Source organism: Corvus brachyrhynchos, unplaced genomic scaffold (assembly GCF_000691975.1).
Source record: "Corvus brachyrhynchos isolate BGI_N302 unplaced genomic scaffold, ASM69197v1 scaffold22, whole genome shotgun sequence".
Lineage (NCBI taxonomy): Eukaryota > Metazoa > Chordata > Aves > Passeriformes > Corvidae > Corvus > Corvus brachyrhynchos.
The window spans coordinates 7,897,776-7,909,378 of record NW_008238355.1 but is presented as its reverse complement, the minus strand read 5'-3'; the positions used below and the strand labels follow the sequence as shown (position 1 = coordinate 7,909,378).

Genomic DNA, 11,603 nt, shown 5'->3' with positions numbered 1-11,603 from the left:
TGTTGTATTATATTAATAATATAATATAATATAATATAATATAATATAATGCAAGAGCTAACTTTTCTAGTGGTACTAGTGTGGATGGAGGAAGAGGAGAAGGAGGTGGAGGATCTTCAGTGCCAGTCAGTTCCCATCCCCAGGTTCCTTCCTCCTCATAACAAGGCATTTTGATTGAGAAGGAAACTTGGAATATGTGTGTCCTAACTGGAGTGTGTGGTTATTATGCAACTGATGGACCAGAACAAATTCTGCAGCTCAGGAAAGGGTTTTCTTAATATTATACGAAATACCTATATCTTTATATGGGGATAGCACCCAGCTGAAAGAAAAAAACTGCACAGAATGAAACTGGTCACTATAGGCTTCATAAGAGAGGGGGTGAATGTATTTTTCATATTTGACCAATTTTTATTTTCTTTTAATTTTATTTTTTGATTGTCACCATTTAAATGACATTACTTAGGATGGCAAAATTTAGAGATGCAGTAAAGCTGCTTGTCTGAATCCACTTTGAAGTAAGAATGCTAGTGGGTCTGAAATCCAGATCTATGAGCTAATCTCTAGTTTCCCCTTCAAATAGAATTCACCTACAAAGAGCTTGGAAAGATTTTGCATCTATTCAGGAGGCACATCTTTAATTTTCTGAGGAGTAAAAAATCCACAAGAAACTTCATATAGCTCCTTAGGTTTTGCTTAGCATATGTGATAAAACATTGATTGTTGCAGTTTGGTGACCCATGAAATTTGGGGGTTAGTTTTCTCTTCAGACCAGAGCATATAATTATGCAAATAAAGAGCTGTCACTGATCTAGTGAAATACTCTCAAACACATGCAATCCAAAATGGAACAGAAAAGTGAAATTTGTGGTATTATGATGGTACAATGATAAATGACATCTCCTTTCAAGCTTTTCTAGAAGTACATTTTTCACACTTTGTCGAGTACATCAACATAATGCGGGCACGCATACATGCACGCGCACACACACACACACACACATCCCTGTGAGATCGAGAGATCCATGAATGTGTGCAGTCACACACATGCATCCTTCCACTCTGTTAGATGTAGCTCTACCCTGGTGTACGATGGATGTACACATTCTTGGCAGGTTATTTTTGGTTTGGTTGACTTGAGAATGGTGCAATATGTGGCTCCATGCAGTTTTAGATGTGACACTTTTCATTTGTACTTCTAAATGAAATTTCTAGAGGGAAAAAAAGCCCCACTACCCACAATAAGTGATGTTTCTCAGAGAGAGAGGAAAAATGCACATTTCCATGAAAAGCAGCAGCTTCTTCTGAGTCTGGGAGGATCACACTGTGAGGACTGTAACTATAACCAGTGTACTGCCATGTATGCACAATGAAGATGAGGGCTATCTTTGCTTCCCCCCTTCCTTTTTTTTCTTTTACCCCACATCTTGCTGTGTTTTGGGGTCTGCTGGCTCTTTTCTGTGAGGAACACTTCTTTCTTGCTCTCCATTCTCAACAAGGAAGCACTGCTCTCATTGGTCCATGGCTTCAATGGTGGCATTTTGACTTGCACAATGGTGTGCAAACCTTTCAGGTGGCAAGGAGATGGGGGATTTTCCTAGATCCTATTGTAAGGTCAGTTTTGTTGGTTTTCTGTTGTTGGTTTGGGTTTGGGTGTGGGTTTTTGGTTTTTTTTTTGGTCACTTTTGCACACCTAGTTCCATGTTACCTAGGGAAGAGGCTGTTGCAGCATGTCAGGGAACATTCCTGTGATGAAACCAGGAGGAGGTTGATGTCAGACCTCTGTCTCCTGAAGACATCATGGCATGAGAGGCCAGTGGTGTGCATCTTTATAAACATAGATCCCGAGGAATAGACTAAATCAACTCATCCCTCCTTAGTGTGCTTCAGGGTTACCACTGTCACTTCTTCATGTGACATGAATCTGGCAGTCTGGCAGTACATGCTGGGATGCTCCCACCCCTTCCTCTCTTTCTGCAGCCTCTGCATCCTCTGCCGCTGGGGCCAGAGATGCTGCCTCCTCCATCTCTAGCCTGTGTCCCCCTGCAAAAAGTCCTTTTCCCAAAAGAACTGATCAAATCCCTCTCCTGGTGTATTTTTACATGGTTTCATGTTTATGAACAGCTAAAGGGAAGAGGATGGTGTGGCACACTTGCCTATATGGCTTCCTGTGGATGATGTGGGGGCGTGGAGAAAAGCTCATGCTCACATGGGCTGAGCCACAGGGCTGGACATGCAGCCCACTCTGTAGTACAAACAAGCCTCACCCCCCTCACACCCTGCTCACACCTTCCATCCCCAACCCAGCAACTGTACAGGGTCCTGTTTGCAAACATACCTGCCCTTCCTGCATGTATTCCGAGGCTGGTGGAGCTGCTGCCCATGCAGCCCCCATCCTACCCACCAGAGATTGCGGCTCCTATGGAGCTTAGTCCAAGGACACAAACTGTGCAAGGAGGAGAGAAGAGAGCATCTTTATTTTTTGTTCACTGCAAGCAGAGCAGTACTAGTGGTAAGGATCCCTTCTGCTCTACAGCCCCCCACAGGAGCGATAATGTGAGCTGGGCCCAGGGCACAGTAAAGAAAAATTCTTTAGAAAATGATAAGCATTACAGTAAAAATTTTTGTACAGTTTGTTTGTCATCAACAGTTACAAAAATAGATCTGCTCCTCTAATATTTGGGCACCCTAGAGACTCCATCTCACCTCCACAGAGATGGAGAGTGGCGGGTCTGGTGTGTGCAAATTTCCCTGGCCTCCACATCTTCCCTGGCTGTGGGACAAAGCACAAGACACTCAAACCACACCATGTAAACTCTTGCCTTACCCCTAAACACACAGGGTCCAGGGGGCCAGTGTGGATGCAGGCCTGGGACAGGGGGGTTGCAGACCCCCGCAGTGGGGGATCAGGCTGGCCAAAGGCAGCAGCATCCTTTGACTGGGAGTAAATGCAGAGATTGGAGGGCTGAGGAAGCTGGGTGCAGTCCTCTCTCCCCAGTAACAGGTTCCCCTCTGGGAAGAAAAACTGTGAGGCACAGACACAGCACTTCCCTCTGCGTAGGCATGGCCTGACACCTCCCCCACTGCCCTGGTGAGGTGCTCCAAGCACCCCTCCCCAAGGGCAGAGCTTCAACACAGTGAGATGACAGGAAACAGGAGCTGGGGAAGTGAAGCCCTGCTGCCAGTATGAGCAGGTAGGGATGTGAGCACTCCGTGGGTGCTGACAGCCCCCCACCCAGAGAATTTAGGCCCAAACCCAGCTGGGTTTCCCTTTGCACCTCACTATGAGCACTTCTGCTTTTGCTCTGTGGCGTAGGAAGGTGCCCCTGCTTTGGCATCACTCGTTTTAACGCTCCCCACCACCATTTCTAGCCCCCAGCTGTAGGATTGGACACATTGCATGAGGAGAGGGTGGGATTGGGTCAAAACTCATGTGTTTGAGTGGTGTCTCCTTGTCACTAACAGCATCAGAGGTGAGGTGGGCACGGCCATTAAAGAAAGGACCACTTTAACTTAGTACTATCAACACCAAAGGAGCTTAATTAGAGCACTTGCTCACTGGGCATGCTATCAAGCACATCTTTTCCCTTAGTGTTAGCGGAGAAAATCTGCCTAAAGCAACAGTTGTGGCTACAGCCACATACCCCCTGTGCATGGTGTGAAATCCCCAAACAGAGTGCCCTGCTGGCCGACCTTTGTCTGAGAGTCTGGGAAACGGGATGAACCTGTGAGTTTAGGGAAAAGGGATAACCATGGGATGGCAAGGCATTACAAACCCAGAGTATGAAAATGGAAGCATCTTTGCGTTTAAAAATAAATAGGAAAATATGCAGTGTGTCTCTTTTTTTTTGCTGTCATATTTCACAGTGTAATCCAGCCTGTTAATGAATAGGCATTTTTTTTTTAAGTAGAGCTTTCCAAAGGAAGAGAAGACCTACAGATAACGCCATTAATCTAGCAAAAGAAAATCACATCAACAATGGAGCCTTTCTAGAATTCTGGGCCAAATTTCTTGGACACTCTTGCCAGCAGAAAAATGAAAGAGTTAAAAGTGAATCCCACCTGGTCCCAGAGAAAGAGAAGGCTACTGGGTGTAAATTCATAGGCTGGTTAACACGTTTGAGTTAGGGCTGTCTTTTAAAAAAGAGTAATTCCTATTTTGTTCTGTCTCAAAATAGAAGGAAGCTGCAAAAATTCCTGCAGGCGATAGGACTGCGATGAAGCTGTTAAATTCTGGCATCAGCTTGGTGCAGGGCTATGTCAGGGCAATTAGAGCTGCACCATGCTGCACTGTGCAGTACCACTGTCAGCCTTAATCTGCACACTGATGGGCAGCACAAAATCCAAGTTACAGCCCACAGGAAGCACAACCAGTGAACCCATATTGCTTTGACAGTTGCACTCATCTAGAAATAATGCAAAACGCTATTTAGATGTATACATCACGACCCTGTGCTCTAGGAAGAAAACAATCTAATGAGGGACTGGGAGACTCCTTGCAGAAAACAAGCAGCAAAGACATTGGTGGTGGTGGGTTTTTTTCCTCCCCTCTTTTTAGAATTCTTCATATTTTATCCTGTTGGAGCGCCGTGTTGGGGTTGGTTTCACCAAGCTGTTCTTTGCCTTTACAGCCTCGCTGAAGAACTTGAAAATAGATGGAAAACTCTTCCAAGAAGTTAGTTCATGGCGTTCTGTACCTGCAAAACACAAAGGTGACAGTTTGACTAGGGGTCGTTCTATGACTTGCTGGCTGTTCACATGATAAATGCTCCATAAAATACAAAAATGCAAAACCCAGGGAAGCCAGCCAGCTGCTTGCAGCTGGTCTGGAGGGAGCCTGGGGAGGGTCAGGGCTGTCCTGCTGCTGAGCTCTGGGGCAGGTGAACAGGAGCAACTGCACACACATGCAGACAGACACATGCACAAACATACACACGCGCACATGCATGGCCACCCATATCACAAGTCAGAGATCCTCAACATGTCTCGTATCTGGAAAAATAAGATCCCAAAGCACCTGGCTAATAAAAGCTTCATTGAAGCACCTCTTCTATCTGACCTTGGGAAAAAGAAACTGTCTACTTTTCAGGCACACTTTGTATTATTTATTTTTCATTTTATACTGTTCTTACCCTGGCATATGTATTTTCAAGTGAAAGAGAACACTTGATCTGAACTAAATCTCATGCATCACGAAGGCATCCTTTGTGCACCCATTCCCATAGATTGTATTGAGACAGTAAAGTGGGCCTTTCCTGTTTGTATCTTCTCTTTGCCCACAGATTTACCTCTGTAATTTTTTTTGGTGGGTGCTTCTATTGTTTTGCAAGTGTCTTCCTCAACATACAGTCCATGTGCTTTATTTAAACAACCACACCCCCTCTCCTTTCCCCCACCACCAAGCCCCAAAACAAAACCAAGACAATGAAGATAGGGAGCCCAGAGGTGTGAAAGAGTTGGGACCTCTTCCTGGGTAACCCAATTATGCAGAGATGCTGCCTGGTAGTCTTTGGATCCTGGGCCTCTGTTTGATACTTTAACATTGTTAATGATAATTCTTTAGTCTGTAATAGTAGGTCATTGCTATGGTTACTCTACAATGGTGCAACACTTCACTTTCCCCTTCAGCTATTCGTTGAGACCTGGTAACCACATTTGTTGCCTAGCAACAGTTCTGTGACAGTATCACAATCTGGGGGTGACAACAATGAGGGACACAGTGCCCATGGACTGCCAGGTGGAGAGGGATGCAGTCCAGGGTGGATGATGGTCCCTGCAGGACGCAGGGTGGCCATCAGTCCCTGGGGATACGGGGTGGCTGCTCTGGCATGGCATTTGCTGCACACCCACCGTCACATCCCTGTCAGGACACTTACCTCTATGCACCCATCCATGGAGCATGCACCCATCCTTGGTGGGTCCATGCACACCGTCCCCTCCAGAAAGTCTTTGATGGAGGCACTACCTGTCACACTGCACGCCTCTGCTCCCTCAAAGGCAGCCATCACACAAGCAAAAAAACACTCCAAAAAACCCTCTCTGGAAAGGCACTATTTCCCACACAAAGAGATGTTTTTGTACAAAGAGCATCTATGTCACGTGCACACACAGATTTTCCTCCCCCCTCCACATTCATTGTATGGAGGCAATTCATGACATCTTCCAGAAATTTTCCACATGCTCCTTTTATACAAATGCTTTCCACCTTCAAATTCACCCATCATTGTAGAAATTCTCTTTGCACCATTCTATCAGGTGCTGGACCTGACAGTGTGGGGTTAAGAGTTGGACTCCATGATCTTGAAGGTCATGTCCAACACAAAAGTTTCTGTGATTCTATCCTGCAGGTGGCTTTCAATACAGATCACCTATCCCACCCCCTATAGGCCATTCCATAGCAATATTCACCAAGACTTGCTCCTCACCTTGGAAACACAGAGGTGGCCCAACACAGCAGGAGGATAAAGCTTCCCTTCCAGTAAAACCTGAAGCCTAACAGACATGTCCATGAGGACTTGGCTTGGCTTGGTACACTATGACTGCCCACTGCCACCATGCACACACACCTCGCCTACCAAAGTTGATTTTATGGAGGGATAGGCTGTCCTAGCACACCGTAAGGACACTCCTGCACAGGTGTTTCCCATCCTTCTCACATGCATGTGTCACAGCATATGGTAAACACCACTTTGAGCCTTGAAGGCAAAACATCTTTCCAGGTGTCTTTCTGGCCCCATCACAGACATTTCCCACACAAACACATATTTCTCATTTCTGCCTGCCTGCATCTCTGTCTTGATTGTAATAATCCTCATTAGTATCCACTGGATAAATCAGATGAAAATATAGGTTGTGAATATTATATTGTTCTTTCTCCCCTTTCTTCCTTTCTCATCAACAATCTTCCTCTGTGGAAGGGCCATCCAGAAACAAAAAACAACAAAACAGTACGTTTCTGTAGCCTCTCTGTCTCTTTCTTCATCCTGCCTTCTCCCATGCACTTTCCTCATGTCCTCAAGAGAGATCATGCCCACATTCACTAGTGTTACTGAAACTGATTAACCTACAGCTTTCCTGTGGCAACTCCTCTCAACCCACTCTTCTCAAAAAACAATTCAAGCTTTGAGTCTAGAGGGACTCAATGATTCAGCAGTCTAAAGTAATTTTAACACTCACTATTTTCCCTTTCCTAGTAACAATCTTACTAGCAGATGAACATCTCCCTGGTGATGAAATCACTACAATGGATATTTAGTTTCCAGGATTATGATGATTCTTTGCTTGATTAATACTGCAATAAGAAAAGCTTGCTTTTCTTGGCCCTTTATAGTCATTTTTAAAGGTCAAATTTTGCCCTTATGTATTCACATTCAACTGCTACTAAAGGGAGAGCCCTAAAAATTTAACATTGCACAGACTGTGCATTTATGATTTATATACCAAAGGCTTGGAAAATTCAACCAAAGCAAGTGGAATTATGTCCTAAGGGTTAGAACAGACTTGGCCATAAGGTTTTTGCCAGAGGAAGAATATCACTGACGACTGCAATCTCAGTTGCATATTTAGTAGAACAGAGATCTAAATTAAATACATGAACAGCCATCTATTTTTTGATAGAAAGAATAATTTTTAAGAGATAGACAATAAGAAGCAGCTGTTCTAAAGCCAAGGTCCTCTGAGATATATATTCTTAGTGCTCACTAATTTCAACAGCCGTGATGATAACCCACATTATTCAATATATTGTATTAATTGATGGGCTGTTGCACAGCATGTAGTGATTTCAGATATTAATTCTTTGAGAAATCTTAGGAGCACGCTGCATGGGAAAGATATAAAAAACCCGTTAAGTGTGGGAAACAGCTAGAATATTCTAGAATATGCAAAGGCTACAACTGCAGAATAAAAAAGTATAAATCCCTCCTAGTCCCAGCCTCACTGAGAGAAATTATGGCAGCTGGTGTGGGGTCAATAGCTCTGACCAAGGAAGCTGTGACCAGTCCAGAGAGATGGTCCCAAAAGAGATCGTCTTCCCAGGGCCCAGTGTCTTCCCTCAGCTGCTGGCCAGGAGGGCCCATGCAGAAACTATCAGCTCTTTAGTGATTGTCAGCTTGTGATTTCAGCTCAGCTCTGCAGGGCAGCCGCCAGGCCAGACCAGGGAGATAGACGAGAGGCCCGTGTAGCTGCTCCGCACGAGACAGCTTTATCAGTCTGGCAAAGGGGAGGCCAGGGACAGGCTCTCTCTGCCCTTGCAGGAGCAGGGGTCTAGCTTTATAGGGATACTGGGGGTGGGTGTCAGAGGGTAAGGGCCAATGAGTTACAAAGGATCTGCATAGGGTCTCCCAGAGGATTCTGGGTTTGTCTTGTTCTCTCTGTAACTGGAAAGTGGTTGCCTTTCCAGGGGAGTTCTGCTGGGAGATTGAGCAATCTCCTTATCTCAGCAGAAGTCCCTCCAGGGCAGTGGCTGGGCACACCCCACAGGAAATGACAGAAATAAGCAAATAGCCTCCCAGGTGCCAGCATGGAGAGATGCAGAGAGAAATGAATATATATTTTAGCATGTGCATAACATCATTGGAAAAAAGCTCCGAAGAGATGGTGGAACCAATAATGTGTGAGGTGAAATGAGTAATGACTGTAAAACAGTGAACAAGTTCCAGAATCAATTTACCAAGCACCACAAAGAAATATATAATTAGAAATAATGAAGACTTGCCAATACAGTTGATACAAAAAATCAGGTAAGGGAATACTTCTAAAAATTTAATATCCAAATCATCAGGTCTGGATGACACGCATATGTGGGTCTTCAGGGAATCAATTAATGAACTTGCTGGACTACTGGCAATTATTTCTGAGAATTCATGTACAATCAGGTAGGCACTAGAGGACTGTGGTAGGGATAAGAAGAAAAAAATTTCTAATTTGAGAAAAGGAGGATTAATTGAAACTAACTACCACACATAAAATTCATGTCTGAGTATTAGTAGAGATCAACATTATAAAAAATCACAAGGACCTTCAGGATAACAGCAGACACAACAGGCTCAAAAGAACAGATAAAACCCAAAGTTTATTGAATAACAAAAATCATCAGGTGAGAGACTTAATCCATTGCTTTGTTTTCCACAAAGGACAACCTTGCAATCTTGGGGCAGTGGGAACCAATGTAATCACTTAAAATGGATTATGACCTTCACTATCTAATGGGCTGTGGTCACTCCTACCTCTCACTTGCACATCAGTTGCTTTACGCCAGTCAAGGGGCCCCCAAACACTTGAGATCTATGGTAATGCAGCTCCCAAATGTGTGCTGCCATGCCTGTGCTGGCTCCAGCTCCCATGTCCACCAGCACCTACAGTACACATGGCATCTCTACAGGGTCCAAACTTAGCATCTCATCTCATCTCATCTCATCTCATCTCATCTCATCTCATCTCATCTCATCTCATCTCACAGATGCAGAGTTATGTCTCTCCCATTGTACATTATCTCAGGCTCTAGGAAATGGGTGCTGGCACACTTTTGGGGAAGTGGTTAAAGCATTTGAGAAGACAAATAGTAAGTAATAATATGGGGTTGAAAATATGCCTGTGAAAATCCAGAGGGACTGGTATTTGGGCTCAAGTCTTTTAAATGTGGTCATTAGTCATCTGAAAGAATATTGAGAATATAGATATTGAATATAGGAATAGGATATGGAATAGAAGACTGTACACACATAAGAAGGAACAAAGAAATAATAATTAAAAGGGCAGCCTAAATGGGTAGGAAAAATAGAGAAGAGGAAAAGCAAAGATTGAAACTGGAATGGTGCCTGCAGGGGTGGTCATGCAATATGACTGTGTGAAGGATCCTGATGGCCATTTGCACACACACATGCAAAGGCATTTTACTGTCTTCCCTTTCCACTTTCACTCAGGAAAAGCAGCTCTCCACCTAGCAAGGCTGACGAACTCCTTCTGAAACCAGAGTGTTTGGAGAGAGAAGAGCTCTGCAATCACCATAATTCACTCTTGCAGAGCGATTACTGGCTGTGCAGGATAAAGGTGCCCTCCTACAGCGCCTGCCCACTGTGTCAGACAAAAGCCTCCTCCTGCGGTGCTCAGAAGATGCACAGCACAATGGTGGCCCCCCGCCGCGTTTACAAGATGTGTGGGACAAAGGTTTCCTATGCTGCTTAGGAGCTGGGAGAGATCTTCATACATGCCTTGGCGCTGAAATATTTCTGCAGAGAAAAGTTTCCAGGTTGAAAAGCTTCTTCACAGATACTAGCCACAGGGCTGACCTTGGGTCTGCTTCTCTAAACAGCAGCTCATCTCTAAATAGTGCAGGCTTCAAAATGAATTAAGGGTCTTCCATGCCTTGGGGTTTAGCCCCCATTGGGATAGAGAATTCTGCTGACCTTCAACAAGATCTTGCCCAGCAGAGTTTGCTTCCTGTGATCACGATCTGCACTGAGGCCCTGTCATGCTGCAAAATACCAATGTGAGCAGCTTAGCCATCTTGTCCGTAGACAGTGGCAGAGGCTACTTTAACATTTATGATTCAAGCTACATATATAAAAGGCAGTCAGTCCTATCAAAACTTGATTTACATGGTTCAAAGGTTGAAATACAGACTTCTGTGGGCATTTGCAGGAACAGAAACACTTTAAACATTATTACACATAAGCATCAACACAATTAATTCCTCCTTTACACATAAACTAACAGAGAAGCCAACTCCATCTGACCTGGGTAGACAAATGTGATAGACCTTTCAGAAAGGATTTTTTCTCCTGAAAGTTATGAATCAATGGAAATTTCTTCATTTCTTACATTATCCACACACACATTGAAGAACTTATTTAATTCTTAGGTATTCAGTTCTGCAATTCTGTAACTCTGTAGCAACATAACAACATGGTCCAAATACGCACTTATGTGTGAGAAAGGGATGCTTCCTGCCTGTCCTGCATCCATCTTTCTGTATGCTAACAAATTCTGTATCACAAAGCTATTTCTGAACAGGAATTTAACTTTTTTTTTTTAGCCTTGAGTGCAGCAGATATTACCAAGTATGACAGAACTACTTTTAATTCGTAAGGTTTCTCTACTTACAATTTCTTTATCCTGTCGATCTGCATGGGAAGAAGTTGTGTTTTTTCTGACTATTTTGGTCTACTGAAGTAAATGTTCAGGTCTCAAACTCCAAAACAGAAGAAGCTCTCAGAGCATCACTAGTAAAGCTAATGAAAAAGGTGAGTACAACTAATGCATCTTGCCTAAAATCACTCAGTAGTTCTGACTAGGAAAACGAGAGCTTCAGGAAAAATTGTGAACAAGTCCACTAGCTCAAGAACTTTGAGATCCAATGACCTTAGGAGTTTTTGCATAAGCACTTCTACATGTCACAATGGTAAAGAAAGGTTAAAAGCTTAGGCAAAATTAAGAGATAAGCTGAACACCAATTAATGAAATGAAAGCAGTAATTTCTGAGGGGACACAAAAAAACCCCCAACCCCAAACCAATCCCCAAACTTTGATGTGTTTAGTTTGGCTAAGATGTAATCGTTTGTGGAGTCATGGGCATGATAATAATCTAAAGTAACTGTGTAGGG

The 11,603-nt window shown here is 43.8% G+C and overlaps 1 protein-coding gene across 4 annotated transcripts in view; it reads right to left on the bottom strand.

The window, feature by feature from the left end:
* Nucleotides 1-2,452: 2,452 nt before the first annotated feature.
* Nucleotides 2,453-11,603, bottom strand: part of FAM172A (family with sequence similarity 172 member A) — a 259,925-nt gene continuing 250,774 nt past the window's right edge. For all 4 annotated transcript variants that reach the window (XM_017735441.1, XM_017735439.1, XM_017735440.1 and 1 more), the window contains one exon: nucleotides 2,453-4,697. In XM_017735441.1, the coding sequence (XP_017590930.1) occupies nucleotides 4,555-4,697 (143 nt within the window). In that variant the 3' untranslated portion in view covers nucleotides 2,453-4,554. The remainder of the gene's footprint in view (nucleotides 4,698-11,603) is intronic.